The 27,731-nt window shown below is 38.8% G+C and overlaps 1 protein-coding gene across 1 annotated transcript in view; it reads right to left on the reverse strand.

Moving 5' to 3' along the window:
• The window catches only part of RFX6 (regulatory factor X6), a 36,614-nt gene extending 14,220 nt beyond the window's left edge, over positions 1 to 22,394 (reverse strand). Inside the window, exons 1-9 of the mRNA XM_065835320.2 lie at positions 21,719 to 22,394; positions 21,259 to 21,415; positions 19,372 to 19,495; positions 17,624 to 17,685; positions 11,003 to 11,080; positions 7,919 to 7,946; positions 4,311 to 4,418; positions 1,900 to 1,977; positions 1,694 to 1,807 (exon numbers count right to left, since the gene is read on the reverse strand). Coding sequence (XP_065691392.2) covers positions 1,694 to 1,807; positions 1,900 to 1,977; positions 4,311 to 4,418; positions 7,919 to 7,946; positions 11,003 to 11,080; positions 17,624 to 17,685; positions 19,372 to 19,495; positions 21,259 to 21,415; positions 21,719 to 21,917 — 948 coding nt within the window. The 5' untranslated portion in view covers positions 21,918 to 22,394. The remainder of the gene's footprint in view (positions 1 to 1,693; positions 1,808 to 1,899; positions 1,978 to 4,310; positions 4,419 to 7,918; positions 7,947 to 11,002; positions 11,081 to 17,623; positions 17,686 to 19,371; positions 19,496 to 21,258; positions 21,416 to 21,718) is intronic.
• Between the last annotated feature and the right edge of the window lie 5,337 nt (positions 22,395 to 27,731).

A 27,731-nucleotide genomic window follows, 5' to 3' on the forward strand; every position in this document is an offset into this window, starting at 1 on the left:
GTCTCAGAAAAGCATATACTCCAGCATCTCCCAAGCCTTTAAGTGCTATTAACTCCTTGACTTTTCTTTCTGCCGTTCTGTACATGGCACTGAAGGTGTTCATAGCTTGGGACAAATCCCACATAGCTACATGTGGTGTGGAGCTGTTTTGTCAAAAAAATTGTGCCCTCTGATATGCCTTCTGGGGAATATTATTGCAGAGAGTAAAGATGTTAACCTATGTCCCAAAAATCTGTTTCCACTACTAATGTAAATGGTTTGATAAAAGCACAATAAAATTCCTCCTTCAGTCTGGCAGATGTGCTGTCAAGAATATCTACCATGACTGTAAGTGAGAAATAGTGAGAGACAAAGAAGAGACACAAGAGTAAACGTATGAACTTTTGAGAAATTCTGCCTTTTTCAGTTTCTAATTTAGTACTCCTGTAGTTTTTCTTCTTCTGTCACATTAAATATTTATTACAAATAAAGTTAATATTGGATCTATTGGGACAGCACATTTGGAGCAGGAAAAAACTAATAAATTCAAGGTACAATATAACCTCTACAAGTAAATGAGGCTTAATGGCTCATCTCCAGGGTAGTAATTATCATATTTAATTATGATCACCTTTGCTTCACTCTGCTAACTAAAATGTCTTCTTACTTTACAGTTTGATATGCTTCCAAGAAATGTATGTTTTCCTATTTTCTGGAATTTTCCCTGTATTTTTATACAGTAAAGAGTGATAAACAGATGACACTCAGACACTCGGTGCTAAACAGTCCCAAGTCTCCTGCTTCAACTGCTTGATGTTTGCTGTTGATGCCAATAGTTATTTCTTCCCATTGATATGTGGTTGTGAAATGTGTTAGAGAGAGGATGACAATACTTTCCAATGTATATGGCATGTCCTATCAGAAGAACTTAAACACTTTGTAGCGGTTAATTAATGATCAGATCTGATTTTCCAAATTAAAAACTCAAGAAACTTACTTTATTTTTTCCCCTGTGCTCTATTGCTCAATCCTGACCTTGTAATACTCCTTATTTTCACTTAATTTCAACTATTCTGTGATCATGCTGTGAACTAGATCAAAGAATTGATGTGGCACAAAACCAAATTTTTTTTTAAACCCAAACAAGTACGGAGTGCAGCAGTTTTGCTGGTACATCTAGCAACATTGAAACAGAAATGAGGTGTAGCAGGCAGAAGAGGCAGGAATATCTTAACCCAGTATTGTTCCAACTCTGCAACATGAAACCATGGCCTGACATAACCTCTGAGTAGCAGATTCACACGTGGAATCACCTCACTGCACTGCCACAGACTTTCTTTGCTGGTAGACCTTGAAATAATCTTTTAAGTAAAAGCAAGGCCTCAGTTTTCATCCAGGCTTAATTTAGCCAGCCTTGTCAGGGAAGCACAGAAGCATTTCTTTTAGCTACATTCGAGCAAGTAGGTCAGGATTTCACCATTTGTGTGTGTACGTGTAGTCACACATCAAGTGTGCAGCGGAGCTGTGACTGGAATTCAGCTATTACACGTGTCAGTTTTATGTTCTCGATTTCTAAGGAATCCTTGCTGCTTGACACAGGTAAGAGGCAGAAAGCAGTTGTAGCATCCTGTTATTCTAACTTCAATGCTGTTTTTACACATGCAGAAGCTGTTACATGGTTGAGATTATCCATGTAGCTAAATGTTTAACTTACCTTATACAGGATTGAGTCACAAACACAGAAGATGTCAATGATGATGGGATTTTCAAGCAGGGGAAGAAGATGGTCGGGCATTCCTTGCCAGAAATGTAACAAGAAATGCTGAATCTAAAGGAGTAGGAACCAAATTAATGACCATAAATTATGCTTTCCTGGCTCCCTGTGCATATATACCAAGAATGTGTGTTCAAACAACATACCTCTTCAAAGTTCCCATTAATTGCATTGTCAAGGACACACTGACAGTGTGTTTTGTACATCATGATAAGAGTATCTACCTATTTTGGAAGAAAGAAAGATTAAACATAATTTCTTAGCTCCCTACTGCTAAAGTTATCTAGGTTTCTGCTTTCTGTAGCTAGTATTTAAAAGTAGAATATAAACTATATTACAATGCTTATTTACAAACAGGCAGTCTGTATAGTCAGCAGTAATGAGGAGGTCACTCATCTCTACTTTTTAGCAATATCTTGAAGTTGCAATGTTGTTGTCAGAAATGTAGCATCTGAATCTGTATACAATGTGAAAATGTGGATATCAAAGCAAGGCAACAACCAGGTTAGCCAGGCAGATGGTAAATTCACCTTTCCAAAGCTAAGATTAATCCCAAAGAGTAGTGCAAGTTAATCATTAGGCTACTATAGGCGTCTATGAGTGTTCTGAAACATCATGTAGTTGGACAAATGAGAAAATAGCTGCCAGTCATTTGGTCAAAGTTTAATCACTGCCTTACACAAACTGAACTTTAAAAAGCAGAGCTCCCTTTCATCTCTTCAGGCTGATTTATCTGAGCAGAATATTCTCTTATTTTAATAACTGTGCTGAAGTATTAGAAGGCTTTGTAAAAAATGTACTGTTTTTTTTTAATTTGTAGGAAATTATAAAACAAGAATTTTAATGTCTTTAAGCCTAATATATTTCATGTAAATTTAATGTATTTCAAGGACTGAAAAGTGTTAGAAAAACCATTCTCACAGTCCAGAATCACAGAAAGTTTGTTATAGTTTGTGAACTTCACCAGCAAACCAATATCAGCTTTCAAATGAACCTAGTACTGCCTTATTTCAATAGGTTTACTATACAGATTTATTTGAAAATGGATGCTGCTGACTTTCAGACCTGCTTCTGTAACTACATATCTTTGTAAAACAATGGTAAATGGAAGATTCAAGAACATTTTAAAGACTTTTTTTTTTAAGGGGTGATGGAAGTTTAAAGTTTAGGTAAGTTTTCTTCAGAAACATAAATGCAGAAATTATCAATCTATTTTAGTGCAGGCTGCTTCATTTACGGACTCTCCAGAGATTTCAGTTGCATGCAATTTCTTGGAAGTTTAATGCAAGTCAAGCTTCATATATGGGCTCTCTTCATCAGAGTAGCTAAATGCCTTAGGTTCAATAACCCTTCATCAGATAAGTTGAAGGAAAGACAGCAGAGAAAACAGGAAATAATTTTTAAAAAATAAATAAAAATTAAAGTATGAGGAAAGAGCAGCAAGGAGAGAGAGAGAGGGACACTCACAGAAATTCATCTCTCTTCCCAGAGTCTTGTCACAAGTCTCTAAGTCTGTCCCCAGACATCTACAAAACCCTGCCAGAGCCTCTCATTATCTGGTCCCAATATTGGAGCAATTACCTGCTGCTGACCCAAGACTGAAGAGAAAATCAGTTGCATCTTTTTCTTCGTTGTTGGAATGGTAAAATTCAGTTTTGCTTAGACTGCTATGTCGGGTCTGCCAGGAACCTCAAGTGCTCTTCAGATTAAAACATTACGAGAATGTATGGGAGATGTCAATGGAGAGTATAGTAGTAGGTGATGCACACTGCTGAGCATATCAGTTCTTGGGCTTTCTTTAGGAACTGTAAGATTTCCAGCTAAGATGTCTGTACTACAGATAGCTCCTTTTGTTTAGACCCTCAGAACTGGAATCCCAGGCTTCACTACCTTCACAGAACAAACTTAAGAGGAAGGGCTCTTAAAATAAAAAGATTTAAAGCAACATATCTCAAGACAGCCAGCATCATAAACCTTACTGGAGGCTAAACTGGGGAGTTCACAAGGTACACCAGAAGGTTTCTAGCACAGTTCAGGGATGCAGCGGTCCATAATGTCACCAAAAATGACACAGACGTAAGACATAAGCAAGTAGTCAAAGACATAAAACATATGCCAGTAATACTTGGGCCAGCAAACTCATATGCTCAGATTTTCAGTCTTTTTTCAAACAATTAATGAGAGTGAAGTTTATCTAATTATTTGTAGTGAATTATCTGTTCTGATCTAATCAGAACAAAATTTGCTTTAAATCCAAAGGCATTTGGAATGAATACAAGTCTCAGTTATTTGTTTGTTTTGCTCTTCTCGTCTTACATACCATCAGTTTGTAAAATACTATGTCAGTTAATAGGTAAATAATTCAACCACCTTTCCAGTGGAAAGCCAGTTAATCGGTGTTAGTAAAGGTTTGCCCCCTCTATAAATCAGTCACCTCTGTTTGATTATGGACATTTCTGGCTCTTTCATGTCAATACCTCAAAGACCAAGATATGAAGAAACTTTCTGTGGCAATTTTTGATCGGTAAAGTCAGAACAGAAGTAGCTCACATTTTACCTTGTCTTTAGAAATGCACCCTTGAAGCAAAAGATGTTGAGCACTTGGAAATTCTGGGAGGAGAGTTCCAGTTTTGGAACTCAGAGAATATTTACGAGTGAATCCACCCTGAAATGGAAGAGAAAAAAACAGGAACATTTAGATAGCTAATATAGATTTAACTGAAACCAACAATTAATGTTAAATTTGTATATTATCTCATGAGTCCCTCCATCTTCCAAAATAGTTACATTCAGAGAATCCTTCCAAAATATTGATGCTTATCCAAATCTGGATTCCAGTGTAGGAAGATAATTAAAACAATAACATCTATATTATGATCCTGTCCTTACTGACTGAATCGTACTTACTCTCATAGGATTGCAGTCAAACCTGGAGAAGACTATTTGGCTGAAACCCTTTGTTTCATTTTAACCCGCCCAGTCCTTAGATAAAGGTCGTGTACAGAGCCTTGAGTCTTCTACATATTCCTGTGGTAAATCCATTATTTTTGTGCAGATTCCCTTTGTACTAATGGATGGAATTTACGATCATGCACTATATGTTTGAATGCTACTCCAAGTCACCTTTCCCTACCCCTTTGCATACAGTCAGATTTCAGTGAAGTGGGAACAGTAGGTGGAACATATAGTGTAAAAATGTGCAAAATGAAGTTTTTTCCTATACATATTGACTCACCATTCAGCAGTCAGTTTCAAGTGAAATTTTCTCAGATACTGAATTCAGAAAACTATAACTGTAACTGATTTATTCACTATATATATATCCCCATTTTTACAGGGTGATATGTCTGCCAAAACAGACAGCAAGGCATTAAAACATACATTATGTAAACACACATAGCCTGTGCTGTCTATTATTCAAATACATACAAAGCTCTAAATCAAATAAATTATAGAAATTTAGAAACATTAGTACTTCTTCATGTCAATACTTTTGCAGTTTTATAATTGTCTATCAGTATTCAGAGGTTTGTTTGGTTTTGTTTTTTTTTAATAACAGGAGCAATCTCAATAATTTCATTATGCAATTACCCGTGAAATACATTAAAAGCTCTGATTAAAACGGACTAGTTCATTTAAAAGAAGGCAGTGGTGGTGGTGGGAGGTTTCAGAGAAGATAATCTGCAATGTTCTTTACCTTGCTAATGGACTTATATGACTGTTACTCAGTTCTAGACTTAATATTTTAAACCACTGCCACTTGCCATTTCAATTTAATGCCATCTGTTTCTAATGGCCATTTAACATTAAGATAATGACAGTAATATTATCTGCCTAATTAACCATGCAGACTCTAATGGTGCACTAACTGGTTAAGATAAAAGAATTTGCTGATATCTCCCCCTACAGAGAGAATACTAGAAAATGTGATAAAACATACCAGAAGTAAACAGTGTCCCTGGCACTCAATAAGTGTTCATTCAAATGCCATTTACTCAGTATATTTAGACAATCAGTGCTTTAACATCTTTTCAATGTCTTTATGTTCCTGCTGATAATTACACCTTATGCAATCACTGTAAATCTTTCTGGAATTGCATGTACTTTCAAGCAAATGAATAAGGATATATCACCTGTTCACTTTAATGGAAAGTATGTTGCCAAATTTTCAGTATGCTGAGGTTGTCAAAAGTCGGTTTTGACCACAAAAGCTGGGGTTTTTTTAATCTTTTCAGGCCTGCCTGAATACTTTCAGACAACACAGAGCTAGCCAATCAAAAACGCATACTGCTGTGCACTTTCTCACGTATTTCCACTGACTTCTCTGTGATTCTTTTTCTGGCAGGACCAAAGTGCTGAACATTGTGGCAGAAACAAGACCCGTTTATGGGACTGCCAATTCCCAAACAGAGTGGCAATGCTACATCAGAATTGGAAGTAAATGCGCATTCATTTATGCCTAAGGAAACAGAATTTTTCCATCTCAAAGCTCTGAAAAAATGAATGCTGTAGTGGTGTTCATGAAACCTTAAATATGTTGGGAATATCCCACAGCATAGCGCTATCTTTTTCTTGGTAAGATAGCTGATTATCTGAACAGGGAAAATGCAGCAGATGTAATCTGTCTGAACCTCACTAAAATACTTGCCATGGCGTCACCATGGGAAATGATTAGTTATGCTGGTGAGAATGGGGATTAGTACAAGAACGTAAAATGTTTAAGAAACTGACACTAAATGAAATGTTGTGTTGACAGGTAAACTACGGGGTTGAAAAGAGACTGAAGATTCTCAGAGATTAGACTTGGGGCTGATCTCGCTGAACATTTCATAGTTTAAACTGGCTGACATGAGCTAATGAAATCACCGATAAAGAGGAAGACCAAGAGGTCATGTAGAAAGATCTGGATGGCTTTGAGATAATGGCAATAAAGTGGATGAAAATCAATAGAGCAAAGCTACACTGTTAGGGACCAATAGGAGTTTCTGCTGTCAGCTAGGAGCTGCTTATCAGGAAATGAAAAAGGAGAAAGACTTGCTGCGTATCAGTTGATCACAGGCATTATATTTAGTCTGGTAAATTAAAGGGTGTCAGGTAATGTTCCCAGGCAATACTGGAACAGTATTATTCTGAATGGCTCCTGGTATTCTTTTGGCCCATGACAGTTTGCAGTATCCTAAACAATTCCTAGTCATACTTCAACAGTTACTGCATGTGAGGGACTTTCCTCTGTGGCGATGTGGCTGAGATACGCCTATGGTGGTTGGTAGGTTCAGGAGTTTAATAACATGGGTGCAGGCTACTCCATGCCAGTTGATCTCAGTGTCATAGAACAATCCAGTGAACAATCCTTAACCTTAATGTACCATAATCCATAATTTTCTACTATAAACACAACAAGAATGACAGTGACTATACCACAGCATATAGAGGTGAAAATGTAGGCAACTTGTCAGGGGAAAAAAAAAAAACAACAAATCACCAGCACCACCACCAACAAAAACAAACAGCAAACCCCCCCCCAGAGTTCTAGGGTTCATAATTTCTGATAGAAATTTGACACATACCATTTATGAGACTTTATGTGTGTGATTTTTTTCTTTTTTCTATAAAGATAATTAAATATGAACAAGCACAATGAAAGGCTGTAAGGTTGATCCAAGGTGACTAAAAGTTGCTGTTTGTTCCATCTAGCAAGCAAAAGCAACAAAAAGATGTATCGCAGGAAATTGTCATAAAAAGTAAAAAATAGAGAAAGACAATCTTGACCAGGAGGTATAAAATCCAGTTCATTAAAAAAAAACATAAAGAGTTTGGCTTCCCATCAGACAAATGAGATTCCAAATTCACTCCCCTGTGAAAGTAATTGATGTGAAAAATTAAGCTAGAGCTTGATCCTTTCCTTAAGAAAGTCTACCATGAACCTCTGTGGTTACAGGGAATTGGATTGGAACAAGAAACGCAGGAAGTGCCTTCCAATCTTATTTTCCTTTGAATAATTAAATGAGCAAATACTCAGCTTCATGAAAAAAAAAAAAAAGTTATGCAGTCTAATCTTTAATTCAAATATTGTTCTAATTTTCAAAGAAATTAATGGTAAGAAAAACACAGGTCACATAAAATCTGGATTATAACAGAAGCAAAAGAAAAGACTATAGCACTTACCTCATTTTTTAACTTACTTCCAGAGAACCTTTGAGAAGAAACATATTTGATTATTTTGTCATAGCAGAACATTCTTAGAATTCATGTATGTTTACATATACTCATATAAAACAAATATATAAAATAGATCAATTAGAAAAATGATCACATTTCTTCAAATAATAAAATTTGTGCTTTTTCTTAACTTTTTCCAATGGTTTGCAAGTGCCTGAGGATATCAGGAAACCTACTGATGTCTTCTAAAACATGAAGATTCAGATCATTGACCAAACGGTAAGGTATATATCTGGTTTCATCTTTTTCTCTGGATCTTCGCAACTTCACAAATATCAAAAGGGCAGCATAGGTGCAAGTCCATACAGTCTTTACCAGGAAATACATAAAGTTTTTCACACAGTTGAGTAAATTCAGAATAGAAAAAAATATACCTAGGATTCATACTTCTCAGGAAATGAAGAAGTCATGGCAATTTTCCATTCTTTTTGACCACAGTATTATTTGATGCAGGCAAAATGCATTTCTGAGATCAAAGATCCATTAACTGTCGAAAATGTGTTGCAGTCAAATTGAGATGCCCAATGAAGTTATTGGACTATCAGTCAGCTCTTCAGTGAAGAAATTAGAAAGCATATATTTTACATTTTAACTACTAAACTAGAGAATGTGTAATGATAGAGATTCTAATGGATCAGTATAATAATAAATGTTGTTTGATTATTGTTATTTTCTGTTCTGCTAGCTGCCAACTAGTAAGATACTGTGGGCAACATAAGGTCTTACAATTAATAGTGGTAATGTTATGATTTCCTGCTGTTGAGATGCTCCGCTGGCAGAAAAGAAAAGCAGAACCTGAGTGGTTGTGGAATTCCTCCTGCCTAGGCCAAGCATGGGTGCCTGACATTTCCCATCACATGATGATCCAACATATGTTACCTACACCATCCCTTTGGTTGTTGATAGATGAGTATGAAAGACAGCATCACTCAGCTGATTACAATGTTGAACTAATGAGCTTCATAGCTGGATGTATTTGTTATGGACTGTGGATTTCCACATGTGCAGCAAAATGTACACCAAATGTTGAGCAAAAGCATGAACCAATATTGCTCGTCCAGAGCCTTAATTGCTATCCCAAACTACCCCTCATGCAGTGCTGTAGCTACTAGTGGTTTTTGGTCTTAGGTGTGCTCCTTTCACAGTCGCAAGGCTGGATATTTAAAGGAATGGGGACATCAAATTTACAGTGGAATTTAAGGTTTTAGGCATCTGCAACCCTGTATTTAAGGACTGCTGTATTCAGCTCAGTTGCCTAAATATTAATACATAAATGCCAACCAAGTTTGAAATGGCAGTAGATGCCTACTTTTAGGCAGCTAAACTGAGGCCTGTTGCTGCTTTTAACTGTTTGACAGACCGTCATCTAACCTGCGAGCTTTATGGTACAGGCGTCCATATGCTTATATTTGTGCATAGGCATGGTATGATCTGATGTTACCTACCCATATATTTTCCCTACCTATTTCTGCCCCAGGCTCGATCCAGGAATCATTTTATTGTTCACCTACCAGAACATACATCAGGCAAAGGACAGATTTTATGGTGGATCATTATATGCAGTAGGCATATAATTCACTCTCAGTTTTGAATCCCAACACTGTCAGACTCCTTAACCAGAAGCCTGTTCTTAATCCAAGGCTACTGCACCATTCTTTTCACACAGACAAATCCAACCACAGTAATGGCCCAAAATGAGCTTTTGAGCTTGTGTTCTAAATCATCTAGTGAGACGATCAGACTGCTGGACTCTGAAAATTCAATATCTCATACATGAGAGCATAAGTCCTAACACGAAGGTTCCTAAACAGTGAATCTAGTGAACCTAGTGAGTTCTGCTGAAAATCTTAGAGAATATCTATGCCATCTTTATATAAGCATACACCGTTGGAAATCCAGGGATGGGGAATTTTGCAAAACCTCCACTTCTTTTGTATTCACTGCTCATGCAAAGACAGATCTTTACATGGCGGCATGTAAAAGGGCACTGGCAGACATAAAGCAGAGAATTTAGAGTGTTTATATTCCCTTAAGTGAAAACAACTGTCTTTTAGTCAATTAAATGAGCAATTTGTTCAAGATAATTGTGTATCATGAAAGAACCTCATCTTGCTGTGTTGCAGCAACACCTCTGCAGTTCTAGATAAACACTGGACAAGGAAATGGCATATTCCAGTCTATTATACCTTAAGTCCTGCAGTGGAGAGATCCCTCCTTTTAAGTATCATTGGCAACATTGCCCTCCATTTTTACACTTGTCCTATTGTTTGGAAAAGAATCTCTTTGGATGTAACCTAAATCCACCAGCAGTTGGATTTTATAGGTGTGCTTATAAACTCATTTATTCCTTTCCTTTCTCAGAGTCCCCACTTACACAGGTATACTGCCGTAGACAATGAAAGCGAACATTCAAGCCATATGTGAACAGAGACATTTGTTTTACGAACTATTAATCTTTGGTAAACCAACAGGCAGCTATCGTAACGTATTGATCCTGCTAGCTGTCCCTTAAATAAATATAATTAAAGCTTCCTGGGTTAGGTTTAAACTGATATTAACTAGTCAAAGGACCTGTAAATATTAATCTACACTGACCCCTCCCTCCCGCCCACAGGTGTCAGCTTCACACCATTCCCCAGAGGTTTCATAATGGGAAGCTGTTCTGGGGAAAGAACTTGAAGGATGACACACAAGCAAACAAAACGAGACAAGTGTTCTGGAGATGGTGTTTTGCTGCATCACGCGAACTTCAACAAATACTCTGCTGGTGTAAGTTGATACAGCTTTACACTGACTGCGGTGGGGTTGTTCTGGAAGGCACTAGCAAAAGATCCAGATAAGCCTCTTAAAACAAAATTTATGTCTTTAGGGAGCAAAGTGATACTTAAATCTAGAAATGCCAGACATTGACATATGCAGCAATACCAGTTCTGGTATCAACAAAAAGTGATATCCTACAAATACCTTCCCCTAAAGGAAATTTAAAGTTAGACCTTCACTGACTAAGTATCTGAAGTTATGATATTGTACCTGGTTAAGCCTTTTCCAGAATACACAGAGTGGTAATATGCACTGCTTTCTTTAATGCCAATTCCATAATAGTGATACCTGTGGAAAAAAAGAGAGGAATGTTTATGAGTGACATGTCAAGCAAAACAAAATGTCAAATTGATTTTCAATGCTTTCTGAAAACTTTTCTTAGCAGTGTCTACCAATTCCTTTCACTGACATGGAACACAGAAAACAGTATTGTCACGATTTGATCCAAAATTCAAGGCTATGGTCTTCTTTAAATTAAAAACACTTACAAGAATGTAGCTGGAACAGCAAATCTCCTAGAAATATGTTACATCTCTTTTCCCTAATATACATTCTCTTTAATTTCACTTGTTTTGTTGAAAGGGTGTTGGTTTTGGTCTACTACGTATATTTCATCAAATTTACTACTGTTATATCGAGGCAGTGCCACAGAGCACTATTTAACTGAAAACAACTTGACAGTGTACCCTATAAATTAGTTTTCAGCTTTCTATGACTAAAAATGCTGACATGCCAGCCATTCATTCATTCATTTATTCATTCATTCTTCTCTCAGGTTGTAGGCTGATCAACAGCTGAATTAGCTGCTTAAGCAGTTCTCATACACATTTGCCTCCTTTGCTACTTTACTGGAGATTACTGCCCCCAAAGAGAGCTCAAAGGAGGAAACGTGTTTATTGCTTAGCCTCTGCAGTGCTGAGGCCAACACCTTGATCAAAGACACTGAAGAGGGTGAGCTGGTGCTAAGAAAACCGACTATGCAGTAGATAGTTATTGCTTTCACTGATTTTGCTACAAAAGAAGTGACCTTCAGAGGAAGGGCCAGAGAGCAAGTTGGGGGCAGGTATTTCTTTACTAGCCATAGAAAAGTTTGCTTGAGTTCATCTATCAAAGGTGATAGGCCCTGTCTTATAAATTCCACTCGATTTAAAAACTGATTGTGTTAAACCAAATTTGCCTAAGAATGTTATGGACAGTATACTCAGGATCATTTGCTTTTTTTGCTAAAGTTATCTTGAAAACATCATGGCAGCTGGTTTAACTGAACTGCTGCAAAGTAATGCTAGCAGTTCAAGTACATTGCATGTAAATCAAGCCTAACACAGAGGTAATGCTTCCCAACACAATTCATCCGCTTCACTGAAAGTTCTCAAAAAACTTAAAGAAATGCACTCTTAAGACACAAAGCCCCCAGAAAATAGTTTGTAGAACACATAAACAAAAGTTTTCAGTTCATCTCTGCTGTTCTTGGTGATACCCATTAAAAAAAAAAAAAAATCACAATCTTTCTGTTTGTTCGTGTATGGGACACCCTCAAATGTTTTATATGTACAAAGCTGACCAAAGGCATTAGATACAAAAGATACTTAAGAAAATGTTCATTGGGATGATATATTTGTTTAGCCTAGATACCTTTGAAAATCTCAGCTGAAACAATCATTCTGTTTCTGGACAAACTCTTGTGCGTATTCAGGATTGTACAGCCAAGAACTGTGACAGAAAGTGGTTGCTGTTAAACATCATCACTTTCACTTTTTGAAAATGATAAATCTATACAACACCACTAGATTGCAACAGTACCTGATGACCCATTAGAAGGCAAAAGATTCTCACCTATTTCTTTACTGTTAGTTTTCTTGCCTTTTAAGTGTATTTTTCTGAGGGATGGTGATGCGGTGAAATTGGAATTTTTTAATACCTGTTAATAGTCAGAAGCTTACACATAGGATCATCTGCTCATAACAGTTCCCTTTTTATCCATTAATATCAGAGCTGGCTGATCAAAGCAAAGTGACACCTCAAGGTGGTTTAGTATGCTAATGGGACCTTTAATTAAATGTCATAGCACCAGACAACTGTCCTCCATTTCACATACAGTACTGTGTCACTTGTGTTGTGAATTACAGTTCTGAAGGTTTTCAACCAATACTTTTGTTTTAGGAGTATTAAAGAAAAAGAGGCTTGGGCCAAAGACATGGATCTGGAACTTCCTAGTATTTGACAGAGTTCTGACACAAATGCTAAAGGCATTTTTTCTTCTTTCATGAGAATGAAGTAATTTTAGATATGACAAAAGAGGTACTGAAAATATACATGTATGGATTCTTTTAAATAACAACATTTACTTAGTCTTGACATTTCAAAGGTTGTGCATTAAGCAGGATGAAAAACAAAACAGAGCTGCGACTGCCTTTTTAACAATGTTATCTGCACGTTTGCCATTGGTCATGCTAGCAAGTGGTGGTCTACATCACATTCCAACACTCTAAATCTCCCAGTTTCAATCTCATGCCACTTTTTACATTCTAAAAATAAAACTTCACACTTTCGCCACAAATATAGGATTTCCTCCTGCTAAAGTTGGAGTGGGCCAGAGGCCAAGGAAAGGCATCACTTCTTTGCAAAATCAGGATTCAATATCTCCATTATTCAACATTTAATTCAATATTAACATATTTGGGCTAGAAATGGAAAATATTGTATGATTTGGAATCTCAGGTTTCCAGTGGTAGGCAAAAATACTTGTCCCTGCTCTGGAATGCCCCACGATACCAGAATTCACCATTGCCACATCCTGCTATATGGAGAACAGATATCTTCAGTACCTATTCAGTGTGTATTAAAGGCACAGCAGTTATCATTCTAATTTCATTCAGTGATCTGTGTAGTTAACTTTTTAGTTCTAAAAATACAGCCTTCCAGTCATGACACAGAAGCAATTAAAAAGAGTTATGATCCATCCTCTTCAAGCTCTGTCTGGAATACTTCATAGAGTAATAAAGCTTTTTATTCTCTTACAAGTCAAAGTCATTAGCTAAACAGCTGATTTTGGACTCCCTGTTGAGAGTAGTATACTCATCCCAGACACACAAATAACATATTCAACCTACAACTTCAAGTGCCCTCTTTCTGTCTCTTCATATGTTTATTTCTATGTGTATGTACAGTATAGATGTATTTTACTGTGTTATAGTTTTATTGTATAATTAATAAAATGAAAATAGTCATCATAAGGAACTTAATTTTCTTAACAAACCTTTAAAAAATGAACTAAACTGCTTTCCTCTTTTTATTTCAGTGGTTTGTTGTAACATATGTTCCTATGCAACTAGTAGCCCTGATTTTAGCATACACTGACACAAATGATAGCTGATAAGGAAATGATAGGCTTAGGCTGTTCAGGGACTTGCAATAACTTGTTATCACAGGGCCAGCTGCCATATCAGTTTTATTAACCCACTAAATCACTCCTAATAAATAAGATAATAGTTTTCAGACATGATGGATAAAAGCTAAGATTTATCATTGATCAAAGTCTACAAAGAAATTAAATTGTAACTTGAGCTCAGTCTTCTCTCTGTATCGTCTGAGCAGTATGGCAATTTTCCCAAATAGCTGCTCCAGGTAATTCATGTACCATGAAGATTAAAACTGAGTTCTAGCGGTGATCACAGTATGTTCAACATTACCTGTGGAAAAAGGTAGATTCAGAACCTGCTGCATGGACAACTGTTGATTATGAAATACTAATTTAAGAGCAGTTTGCTGTACTTATTGTGCTGGGCCTTCTTCTCCCAGTCAGCAGGGATGTAGAAAACTTCCCTTATATTCAGCAATCTGAAGTGATTAGCATAGGGATGAGACGTGAATGTATTTTGTAAACAAAATTGCGTCAAATGTGTTGTACCTTCTTTGTTAAATGTTTAAATGAGTGTTTTAGTATTGACATTTTTGTACAAATGGGTTGTTGGATGTAAACACACAGGGAGACACTCTGACTCTGAGAATCAAAGTTCTAGGATTTCTTAGACCCTTTTTTATGTCTCTCCTTTGCCCAGAACTGGAGATGACAGATGCTTCTTGGAATCAGAGAAGGAACTAATATGTGTGTGTCTATCTTACACCTTAGAGCAGCACCTGCACCCCACACCTTAGAACAGCAGATCTTTCTCAAATCCAATTCATACTCATGAGAATGCTAGAAAGAGCTTGGCCTTGTTTCAGTGTGGGACAAACACAATTTCTGTCACCTTGAAGATGGTGGAAGAGGGAACTGATTTTCTTTGCTTTCTCCTGAACACAACCAGGCTGTAGCGATATTTCACTGTGTCTGCATGCAGTGTCCAGTAAAGCACTTTATTCCTGGAGGGTTAGCTCTTCTTTGCAATAGGAGAAATATAATTCCATTGGAGAGGAATTGTCCTTTTCCTTTCACGTTTTTGCAGCATCTGACTCAGTAGAGTCCTGGACAATAATCAGAGCTAACATGCTTTAAAAAATAGGATTTAATTGCTAGCAAGAAGTGTCTCTTACTAGTCCAAATAACCCAATTTTTTTTGCACACTGAAACAGCTTACAATATTTAGACCCCATGCTGGCATAAAAGCAGAGGGTAAATAGTCATTTACTGAAACTGATGAACTGTCCATTAATTTACTTATTAATTTAATGGAAATGCTTCCATAAATTATATTTATGTGACTAACTGCTACTTGGTGAAAATAGAAACTAATTTGCTACTTTGCTCAGTGAGTCTGTGATTCTGAGGGTAATATGTTCCACAACATCAGAGATAGACAGATAATCAGATATTATTATTTATACTGTCACTTCTCTGTGGCTACTTGCTGTTACATTCACCCTCTAACCTGAAGATATTGTCATGTGTGCCTTTTGTGAGGTCCTTTTTTGCACAGCAAGAACAATGTAAATGTATCTTAGTAGAAATCAGAATTGCAGAGGAGAGGTCTGAGGAAAAGTCCAATTAAAAAAAAAAAAAAATGTAGAAACAAACACCATATGTTCAACCAAAACCTGCTTATGCCTCATCCCTCTGAGGAAGTTGTTCAAGAACAGTTAATCCATATGAAAATATGGCACATAGTACTACCAAGGTCAGTAAAGCTATGAGATTTGCTCAAGAACTATTGGGTATGAGGTAGTCCTGTGCTAATACTGTTAAATGTCTCAGAGCAAAGCGGAATAGAGTGGCGCATGTCCCAGTACAATTAATTTTATAGCTACATTCCCAAGTCAAAAACTAGATTTGAAACATATTCCTTTACTTAATAGACATCGACTTACTATGCCTTCAATTATACAGATACACGATACAGGAAGAAAATCAAGCATAACAACAGGAAACAAGCCTCCAAATTTATAAAAGTAAACAATGTATCTTTCAGACGTTCCTAGTATGTTGCAGAGCACTTAGGAAAACCACAGTCTCATAGGTTTTTATTACTTTTCAATCTCCTTTAATTTTGAGTTTTGCTTGTAAATTTCTGAAATATAAGAGTAACTTTGTCTTTCAAGGCTACATCATTCAAAATAAAGAGTTTTCCCAAACAAACAATTTTTGAGTTTCTTCTATTACTACCAGTATTCTGGGTTTCTAGCTTATTTGTTAGCAAAATGTTTCTTGGCTAATTTTCTGGGCTTTAGTTTTGTTTCAGTAGGCCATCACTCTTTGTGTTTCCCCCATAAGTCAAGGACAGTTTTGTGAATCTTATTCAATAAGTACATACACACATTTTTGATCCTGAGGCTACTCACCTATTTAAAGGCATGCATCTCCAAAAATACAGGTATTAATAATAAATGTTTAACTTCTGTGTATACACAGAAAGCTGGACACAGTATCTATCCTAATTTGTTCCTCATAGCAATGTCTTACTTTTAGGAAAACCTGTTTTGAAATCTATAGAAATATACAGATAAGGATCTGGTCTAAATTTGATCTGGATTGAAAACTATTAAGATTTCAGAGAGTTAGTTTAAAAGAACAAAATTACCTAACTAGTCCTATTTTCTGTTGAATTATATGGGCACACTATTTAGGTTTAAATACTTTTTTAAACTGAATATTGATAAACACTGAAATAATGGTTTTAAGCACAACACTCAGAAAAGGTCAGAGCCAATCTTGATTTCAGGCAATAAAGAAAACTGTTGTATTTGTGACTCCCCGAACAGGGATTGAAGTTTTACAGAAACACCTAACTCATAGGTTGACATCAGCAATACCCTATAGCATTATTCTGACTTCTCTAATTCCTTACATCAATATACGACACAGGTTTTCATTTACTTAGAAGTAGCACTCCCCTATTGGAAAAAAAAAATAAAATAAATCCGAATGAGGACAATTCATCAGTCCTTCCTCAGCAGTCTTGATATCAGGATGGAGAGGGGAGAGTTCATGTGAGGAAATGTATTGTTGCCACTGTTCACCACAGTTTCACAATAACTTTATCATGGCAAAAACATTATGCCAGAACCAGCTGATACATAATTATCTGTGGTCTATTTCTACAGCCTACTATTCCACAGATAAAGTATACAAATTAATTGGATACAATATTTATGAAATGGCTGCACTACAGGTTGTGTACTTTTCAGAGTTCTTATATATTACCCACAACAAAGAGCAGACATATACCTTCTTCTCAGTTTAAGACAACGGTTTTTTATAGTGTCTTTAAACTAATCCACATTATTATATCGGCAACATAACACTCCTGCCAATTAGTATATATTATGGAGACATGGAAACACATGCAATTCCTAGGATGGATTCTAAGAGTGGATACACAGATAACTGTGCCTTACTTTGAATGGCCCCTTGTTCCAAGCCGCCTTGTGGTAAGGAGAGGGAACTTCTGGCGAATGGTCTGAAGAGAAAATAACTGTATTAATTTCTAGCACTGGTGTAGGTTCTTAGCAATCTGTTCACAGAAAAATTGTAGTGTAAATATATGGTCTGATGTAGTCCATGAATAAATATTTGCAACACTTATGTCACAACATAAAAAATGAAGCATGTTTTACACTGCAGGGGTTCTTCCACCCTTGTACACTTCGCTGTGTATCTCCAGTCTTCCCACCCATTAATTCCTTCCCAGCCTTCCCACCTGTTCTTCCTTTCTGTTTTCACTTCTACAATTTAAAATCTCGTTTTCTTCACCATGATCCTGTTTGGTTCAGGTCCTTGAAGTACAGCTGTATCTTTTGCGTCAGAGATGTAAACAGAACCAGGGAAAGATCTGCCCTCTAGCTTTTCTGTTTTCAAAGTCAAACAACTAAAAATAAATTGATTTTTGATTTGAAAAGTGTGATCTGAAGGTTAAAGCAAGCAAATATTTGCCTCACAGGTACTTCTGTGTCCACCACTATCAAAGTGCTGGACAGTCTTAGATTTATTTACGCTCACTGAAACTGTATGAAAGTTTTTGTTAGCTCTATGCTGCACATAAAGAATTCACGTTGTGTGATTTAATTCAGGTCAAGAAAACCATTCTGTCAGTGGACTTCTGAGATTGAGATCAGTGCTCTAAAAAAATCCTACTATTTCTGTAAAGAATGATGCTTAAGACAAAGATTTATTAAGTAAGAAAGTAATTCGGTAGTAGAGGTAGATCTAATAGATACATTTAGTAGATGGACCACTGTCAAAACAATGTTTAAATGGAAAACTATTGTCTTGCTTATTTATATGGAAACTATGTAATCAAAATTAGACATAGACTTTCTCAGTATATCCAATTCAATAGGAAAAAAACAGTAAGGGAACATTTTATGAACTGGATTTAAAATCCGTTATGATTATACAATTAAATTAATGTATTTTGCTATATATGAACAATTACTAGATCAGTAGTGTTTAAAAAAAGATGATCCTTGAAGCATTTTTGGTTTCCTGTTTCACTAACTACTCAGGATTTAATTTGGAGAGTTCACATCTCCCTTTCATTAAATGATTTCAGGATTAATTGTAGGGAGGGGTAGAAAAGAGGATGAATCAACAATTTTTCATTCAGGAGCTCTTTGTGTTATTAATTTTTATTCCCCTTCTAGTACTACTTCTTGTGTCACATCTCACTTTACATTGCCTTTAGTATAATTAAAAGTGTCTTCCATGTCAGATCTGGTTTTGTGGGAAGAACTCTATTAATGTCATCATCAAAAAAGAACAAGAAACAAAAAGGAAAAAGGAAAAAAAAAAAACAAAAAGGAAAAAAGAAAAAAGACAAAACACAAACACATACACACAAACAAACAAACAAACACAAAAACAAAAACAAAAAACAACACAAACCACCACAACAACAACAAACTCTAGGGGAAAGTGCCTTTTTTGTATGAAATAACAATAAATCAAAAGGAATTTCAGTGCCATTCTCCTAAAACTGATGTACAAAAATCCCTTCACACATGGAAAAGTGTAATTAGTCTGATTCCATGATGTACATTAGCAGCAGAAATCATGTGAATTGGAGAGGAATGCTGACACGGATATACTGAAGTGTGATTCTATCAAATAATTAAGCCAATATATTATGAAGGTATTTACTTTTTACCTTCCCAAAAGTTGCAGCACAGGCAGGTTCCAGCTTCTCTTTTCTGCAGAAGTCTAAATAATGTGCATAAAGGATGCATCTTGGTAAACAAACTCCTTCACAAACGATGTAGTTTTCTTCCAGCCTGTATAGAGAAAGAAACTGCCAGAGTAAGAAGCAACATGTCATGTCTCCCAGTTTTGTTTTCGTTCTGGTTTTTGGTATTGCCTTTTTTTGTTGTTGTTGTTGTCATTTTGTTGTGTTTTGTTGTTGTTGTTGTTGGGGTTTTTTTTGTTTTGTTTTGTTTTTTAATTCGACTGAAGGATTCCACAAGAGCACACAGATGAGTTTCTCCTGAACCAGACAAACACTGCAGACTGGCTCCACACTTGGTGCCCTGGTTAGCTGCAGCATAAGGAAAACCTGTGGTCAGCTGCCTTTTCTTAATGAGTCTTTTTCAATGTCTGGACATTTTAGCTTTATATAAATAATTATATTATCATCACCTAAGAGCTAGACTTGCTCTGAAAATAAGAGCACTAACTAGACTATGAAAGACTTGAGTTTAAGTCTGTCCTTGGAGTAGTACAGGGGCTTGAAGTTGCATCTCCTGTCCCATTGTATCTTTCATACTTGGGCTAATGTCTTTTCCTGCTTTTGCTTTTTATTTTCCAGACTGGACCTGGAACTGTTTCATAACCAAACCATACTGAAAAGCAAAGAACTGGCTTTTTCTGAAGGGGATGCATTTTTATGTAGCTTCCCAGTCCATTCACAGAATACAATGCCTAGCTGTGGTCATTTAAGTAAAATTCTAAAAACTGGGGTAAAAAACTGTCTCACTTCACTTAAAGTGAACTCTTAGTAACAGCTGAGTATTTCACTGTTGTTCTGTTTCTTTTCTTTATCAGTTGACATTATTTGCTACTCTTGGGATTATGTGCAACAAATTTATTGCTCAAATTACACCAATCTGTAAGAAAATACTGCGTAGTAAATGCTGCATACTGAATAATTTTGGACTGACTCACCAGATTCAAATCCTTACAGTTTACACTCTGAAGTCAGATGTAAACTAGACTAAGAAACTGGCTAATTTGGATTACTCTCATTTTTCAGTCAGAAGGAAAAAAAATCTAGATTTACATTCTGCATTTAGTAACTAAGTTCCCAGTTCTTTCAACAACACTCCTCCTTAATTTCAAGTGTGATTTAATAGAAACATATATCATTTGATGTGTCCAGAATCTGACCTCTTATTTGGTTAATTTTTGCCCAGATAAAACGAAGTTAGAGCTTCCATGGATGGTAGAATATTATGTAAAAACATACATTATAAGACAGTGAAAATCTACCATTCGTAGCCTTAAAGGATAATTAAAACATCCATTCACAAATATGATTCTTAAGTAATGTTTCATTTCTACATTTTTATATGTTTAATCGATTTCCTGCGTTCCATCAATAGCCACATATAGCAAAAATGTGATAGAGACTTCTGTTAACTGATAAACCTCTGGTAATCCTTATTTGTAGACGAAACTTACCTAAGAAACAAAATAAAATAAAACAAAATAAAAACCAAACACAAACACACCACCATAAACGAACAAAATAAACACCAACACGCCACAACCCCATAAATGACAAATATCTCTAAAAAAGCTGTGAGATGTAACTCTTCTTGCCGACTCAGCTTTAAAGAAATGTCCCTTTGGGCCTGACGGACACACCGGCTCGATCCTGCCGATGTCAGCTCAGGGAAGGTATGGGTGTCCCCACCGAGCGGCCGGACCGGTGGCCCCGAAGCGGCTTCGGTCGCGGGTGCTCCGACACCGCCGGCTCCGCAGCGCGGCCTCCCCGGGGTGGCTCCGGGCAGGCAGCGAGGTCTCACGGCTGGGGCCCTACCATTGCAGGGTGAGCTGCGTCTGCTTCTTCTTGTCCTTCATGATCTGCGTGATGCTCTTCTTCGCAGACGGGCTCTGGTCAGCGGCTTTCAATGCGCCGTCGCGAGTATCTGCATCCTCTTCTTCCGAGGAGAGGGCTTCGTTGGTAAAGTCTGTTTCTGGGTGCCGGCGGGGGAACAAAAAGACAAACCCAAAGGCATTGTTACGGTCCGGCAGCACGCTACCTCCTCCCGACGCGACTGCAGCCCCGGCAGCCGCCCGTTTAACCGGCCACCCTGCTCGCCGCTGCCTCCCCGCCGGGCCCCGAGCAGCAGCGACGGTTCGGGCGCCCGCCGCGCCTCGCCCTGCCCTGCCCTGCCCTGCCCTGCCCTGCCCTGCCCTGCCCTGCCCTGCCCTGCCCTGCCCTGCCCTGCCCTGTCCGCGGGGTGACAAGGGAACGCTATCGGCACCCCACCTCCTACCTGACTTGATGCCGGCGGGCAGCACCGGCTCCGGGAGCCCCGTCTCGGCGCCCGCCGTGGCGCACAGCCCCTCTTCGGGGAAGGGCAGCAAGCTTCGCCCCACCAAGTCCGCGTAGCAATCCTCCTGCGCGGCGGCAGGCACTGCCTGCGCGGCCGGGAGGTGCAGGAAGGCGTCCTCTTGCTCGGGCCCCCTGGCCATGCTCCTCACCGGCGCCTGCTCTGCCCCGCCGCGGCGCAGGCGGCGCCCATGGGCGGTGGAGAGTGGACGGGGCGGGAGCGGCGGGGGCCTTAGGGTGCGGGGGGCCCCGGTTGAGGCATGGGCAGCGCCGGCAGTTTGTGCGGGGCTTCGGCACCTCGGTGGGAGACGGTGTCAGCCAAGCGCCGACACCGGCAGCCTGAAGGGGAGCAGAGGCGATGCGGGGGCGGCGGAGGCGGGAGACAGGTATACCCTACGGCGCGTTCCCGGGAGGCTGCATGGCTCCCCTGGGGGCAGAGGCGGCCGGAACCGCGGGCGCCACTCCCTCCTCACGGCAGCTCCTCCGCGCCCGCGGAGGGGGCTCCGCCTTGGACGAGGTCCCGTAGGTCGTTATCGGGTGGCAGCGGGGAGGTGTACCCCTTCCTGCCTCCCGCTCCCCCGCCCGCCGCGGTGCTCAGTCAGGCTGGTCGCACCTGGTCGGGAGGGGATGGGGCATGGCTGAAGGCCCGGGAGGTTCAGGGGAGCTGGTCAGAAGCGGATCTGCCGGGGACTTAATGATTAACTCCCGTCGGCGGTGGCTCTGGCTTGAGTGAGGGATCAGCGCTTGGCCTGCCACCCCACTGCGGCGAAGGCGAGGGAACAGCTGCGGGGGCTCCCCTCACCTCTTTGGGGCAAGGATGAGTGGTGCTGGTGGGCACCCTGCTCCCGGCATTGGCCTCCGGACTGCCACAAGGACAGGAGGAGAAGCTGGCCGTGGCTGGCAGGCTGTGGGACCCTCCTGGGCACCGTTACTGTCAGTATTTCGTTATTTCACAGTGTAATTTTGTAGGTGTTGGAGCAAAGCATCTTCATTTTGTACAAATAAATGACACTGATCTGGCAGACGTGTCTTTGCTTTGCTCCATTTCAGCATGTTGACTGAGACAGATTGCGAAGGACAATCACAGAAATATTGTCCCAGCTTTTTTCAGGAACAGAGTTGGCAGTAGGATGGAAAATTAACGTGATCACTGCAACATCCACTGTTTTAACACAACCTCTTTAAAACAAAATCTTGGGCATTGTCCTCCTCCTCAGTAAGGGAAATGTAGCATGGTTTGTGGTGGCAAGCAGCCCTGAAATGCTGTATCAGGTGAACGTTAGAGGCATTCTTCTAGACGTCAAGTAGTGTAGACGGAAAGCTTGTGAAAAGCTGTTCTTCCTTCTACTGTCTTCGAAATTTTCTATTGCACCTCAAGTCATTGATCCCACCAGCAGTATGAAGCAGCAGAATATTAGCACTTCCATTTCTGCACAGATGCATTATCAGACCAGCTACCAGCTATAGCTGTCACCCAAGTATTTAACAAAACCCCAGGTGTGCCCGTATCTGCCAAAATCAGAAACTTCAGAAATGAGGATGACCTGTAAGAGAGTCCTAGAGTCAAAAATGGCATTTAGCCTGAACTTTTTGCTGCTTCTACTGACACCTCTTCCCTTAACTGTGCAAAATAGATTTCCTTCCTTACTGGTTACTCTATCCAAACATTTCTGCACTGTTCCCATGTCCCCTTCTTACTTTATATGCGATGCTATACATGACTTTGTCCATATGCCAATGTCCACACATTACTTTGTCAGTGCATCAGTTCTTAGCGTAGCTCACGGAGACAGTTCAGCTTCTGTTTTCAGTGGCTTTGTTTTGAGGTTATGGTACAATGACATTTGTCTCTCTGACTTCTCAGTGACTTTTGGCTGGCCGAAGCACTTCAGAATTTGTCCCACGAGGATCAGCATTTCTACAGTATAATAAAAACTCCCAGGTGCTAATTATTATGTTGAATCTTTTGTGAGCAAAACTCAGTGTGCCATTGTCTTTTTGGTAGTACTGAGTTAATGTGGTTATTTGTTGTATAAAAGCTGGACTCTGCCATGATGTCAGAATATCCTCAGTGACGCTAATGAATTCTAACCATCATCAACATAGGGATTAACCTAGTCAGGGGTCTGGTCCAGGGACCAGCTAGGTTCCTGCCCAGGGCAACAACCATTTGTAGTCCCTTCCTGTCCCTGCTGAGGGCAGGCACTGATGTAATTACCTTTACCTAAAACTGACTATGATTTTAAGAGCTTTTTCAGTAAACAGGAGTTCTCCTTGGACCTACTAACCTTTTCTGGCTCATACAAACCAAGCTCTACTTGTTCTTTCAAAGTTAGTAAAAGATTGTTGTGTGGTATTACCAGTTTTGTAAAAAAACTAAGTTTATGTTTGCAGTAGTGAAGAAAGAAAAGTGGATAACTCAGTGTTCCTAAGTAAACACATAATGTTTACAGCATGCATGAGAGGATATCTACTCTATAATTAATAGAAATAGGTGGTTTTTAATAAGTAACACACAACAAATTCGATATAAAATATTCTCCTTTGACAGGAGACAGACGGTGCTCTTCAACAAACTAAAATTTTTTTCAAAGTGCTCTATATGAAATCACTGGCAAGCAAAGTAATTTATAGGATGAAAAGATTAATCCTGACAAGCAAAGGGAAATTGTAGTGTTTGAACTGTTCACTCATACAGCAAGAAAACAGCCAAATCTTTTTGCTTTATAGAAAATATTTTTCTATAGTTGGAGGTTGGTGCCACATCTGTTTACAAAGTCACAGGGCCTGCTATTCAGCTGAGCCAGCCTGTGAATCTTGTTATTATGGGTGTATCCTTCCCATTGGTGCTTGTGCTGTAGGTGTGCTGCGCAATGTGGACATACAGTCTTCAAGTTCAGTACCTCATCCTCTGCTGTTTATTCTTGCTGACTTTCTCGAAATTTGTGCTTATTCTCTGATTCAGTCTCATTTTCACAGTCCTGGACTATAGGGCTGAAAGACTTAATGGACCAAAAGAGATTATCTTGTCCATCCAATCCCTTCCAGTGGAAACAGGGCAGAATTACAGACAGGTATCATTATACCTCTATGATTCTTAAAACTATTTGTCTCACTTGTTCTTAAAGATCTCTGGTGATGGAGGGTCACATCATACCCAGATCATCTATCAATGAAAAATGTTTATTAGTGTCAAACAATCTCCCTTCAGTTTCTGTCAAGAGCTTTTTTTTTTTTGTCTATCTAAGAACACGATTACTCTTGTTCTCTTTTTATCACTTTTTCAGTATTTGAGGACTGTTATCATGTGTCGTCTCTGATTCTGTGTCATTCCATTGCTAAAAACAAACCAGTATGATTAAACTGACTGCACCAGTTTCTTGCATCTCCTTGTGGCTTCCAGTGTTGCCCCTCCCACTCAACTCTCTTCAACTTATTTTTTCTCTTTGCTTGAACTTGGTTTTGCATTTTCATATCACCCTTTTCCATTCCTTAGAGTATCCTTACTCAGCAGTTACTATGCCATGCTTTGATTTCAGGGAGTTCTCAGAGAGGTGTTTAATGTCATATTTCTGGTACCTGCATGATACATCTGTGATATTTTTGCTGGCACTTTGGAACTCCCAACATGGACTGACAAACCCAGCCAAAAAGCCCAAGGAGCTGTCCACAGCTTTGCAGCCTCAAGTAATTTTCTTTGCCACTTTGCAATTTTATTTATAACTTCCTTAAAAATCATTATATCCTCACACTCTTGGAAATAAAACATTTGCTTTAACTTTACTCTTCATCTTCTTACTTATTTAATCCATCGTTACCTTGTTTCAGACCATATCTGCTTCCATACAGTTCCTACCACTATCTTTGTACCATGTTGCTTCCATTTTCAAGTCCGTTTACGAATCTGTTGAGTCAGACTTCAACTCTGCCTTCAGTGACACCTTTGATATTATTTTTATTTATTTTCATGACTTCCATAGAGCCTTTTCCTCATTAATGCATTCTGAAGTACTCACTCCAGCATAAGCAAATCATCATGAGTCTGTCTTCTGTTTATTGGACATTGTATGTGAGAAGTTATCACACCTTCCTAGTGAAGGTGTTGATTTGAGGCAACCGTAAAGGTCTCTTACAAAACACACTCTTACACTTTTTTAACCTCAAGGAGTTAATTCCCAGTTTTCTGCTTGATGTAGCCTCAGAAGCACTTATCCTGATGGAAAGATCATATTTCATATAAACAAAACATACTGCTTTCATTATTGCTTAGAATTCTTATCCTTCTACTCTCTTTCAAGGCTATCATGGCTAGAAAAGTGCTCTGAGTCCTTTGAAGCAAACATCTCTGAGCTGCAACCCCAAAATTTTCAAAATTGATTCCATGCTAGAAACAACCAGCTGGATTCCATGCTAGGATCTAACTCAAGTTTTGAGTTATTGTCCATCTATAGCCTCAATGTGTACAGGAGAATGGACTCTTGGACTAACCCTCCTGCAGCAGGGACTGCTTTTCTCCCTGCACTGTGTGCAAATCAGCACAGCAGCATCTCCACAAATAATGCAGCAGATTAAGAGAATATCCCTGTACTTCAGTTGGTTACAGGTAGATATTCTATACTTGCCTAAGGAGACAGAAGTGGCAACTTTAGTGCATGACATTATGTATTTTGCCTAAACATATATATATATATATATACATATATATATATCTTTAAGCTAGTAATGTCACAAGAAAGAAGACCCTTTCCCAAAGGCTAAATTTGATTCTCATTTGCATTTCAAACACTTGTTGCCACAGCTAAGGAAAGGTAGGTTTCAACTTTCCCAGGAAGCTGGGATCACGAGTCCCACCCTGTATTAATCAGGAGGTTTGTTTCTGCTAAGCAGTGCCTTAGACACAGGGATGGAAAACAGTGTTTTAACATCTCCTAACAGTAGACTCAATAGTACTGTGGACTGCTGAATCCTTGGGAGATGGTATCAGGGTGGCCCAGGATGGTTTATGTTGGCCTGGGATATAATTTTCATTTTTTCATAATGAACTCTACATTTGAGTTCTTGATTGATTTTATTGTTTGGTACAAGCTGCAGAATAAAGTGAGCCAGAGGGCACTGGAACCTCCTTGTCCCCTTTGCTATAATTCATACGCGATTAAAAGGTTTGCTACAAACAGTAGCTTGAGAGCTGTGAGGTGCATAGTGGAGGAATCACTCAAAATGAGGAGTTTAAACATTCATAGTGTGAATTTTGGGGTTGTCCTATGCAGGGATAGGAGTTGGACTCAATTATCCTTGTGAGTCTCTTTCAACTCGGGACATTCTATGATTCCACCATTCCCAGGATTAAGAGACTGACTCTCCCACCATTGCTCCTTTACTCAATCTTGTTTGGAGATCTACTGACCCCCTCTGAGCAGCAATTCTGTGTGCTCTGGCTCTTTGCTGGAGCAAAGGAGGGACACCAAAAGCTATGGCAGGTGGACAATCTGACCTGATGTTTAAGCTCCCTGCTGCTGGGGTAGACAGTCCACCCAAGATGTGTGATCTCAGCCTTTGGGAGACAGAAGGGGGCAGATGCAGAGTGGGGCTAGCTGGAGCCATAAGTACCATGAACATTACAGCATTGCTAGTGCATGGGAATATTTATTGCCATTTTATGGTGTGTCCATCGAGAATTGTGATCCTATCAGTATTGCTTATTACCGAGTGAAATCTAAATTATGAAGTAAAAATGTTAAAATATATATGCACATATATCTGTTTCTTTATTATCTTCCTATTAAAATATTGCACTTGTATAAATATCTCTGTCTAATTGCAATTATGGCATTTGGGATGGGATACCTTGTCTAACTTTATCTCACAGTTAGTTTTCTGAGTCTAATCTGGCTACCTCAGTCTCCCTTTATGGTCAGCTGAGAAGAAAAGGTTTCTCCCAAGGATAATTTGTACCAGCC

The sequence above is a fragment of the Patagioenas fasciata genome, chromosome 3 (assembly GCF_037038585.1).
Source record: "Patagioenas fasciata isolate bPatFas1 chromosome 3, bPatFas1.hap1, whole genome shotgun sequence".
Classification (NCBI taxonomy): domain Eukaryota; kingdom Metazoa; phylum Chordata; class Aves; order Columbiformes; family Columbidae; genus Patagioenas; species Patagioenas fasciata.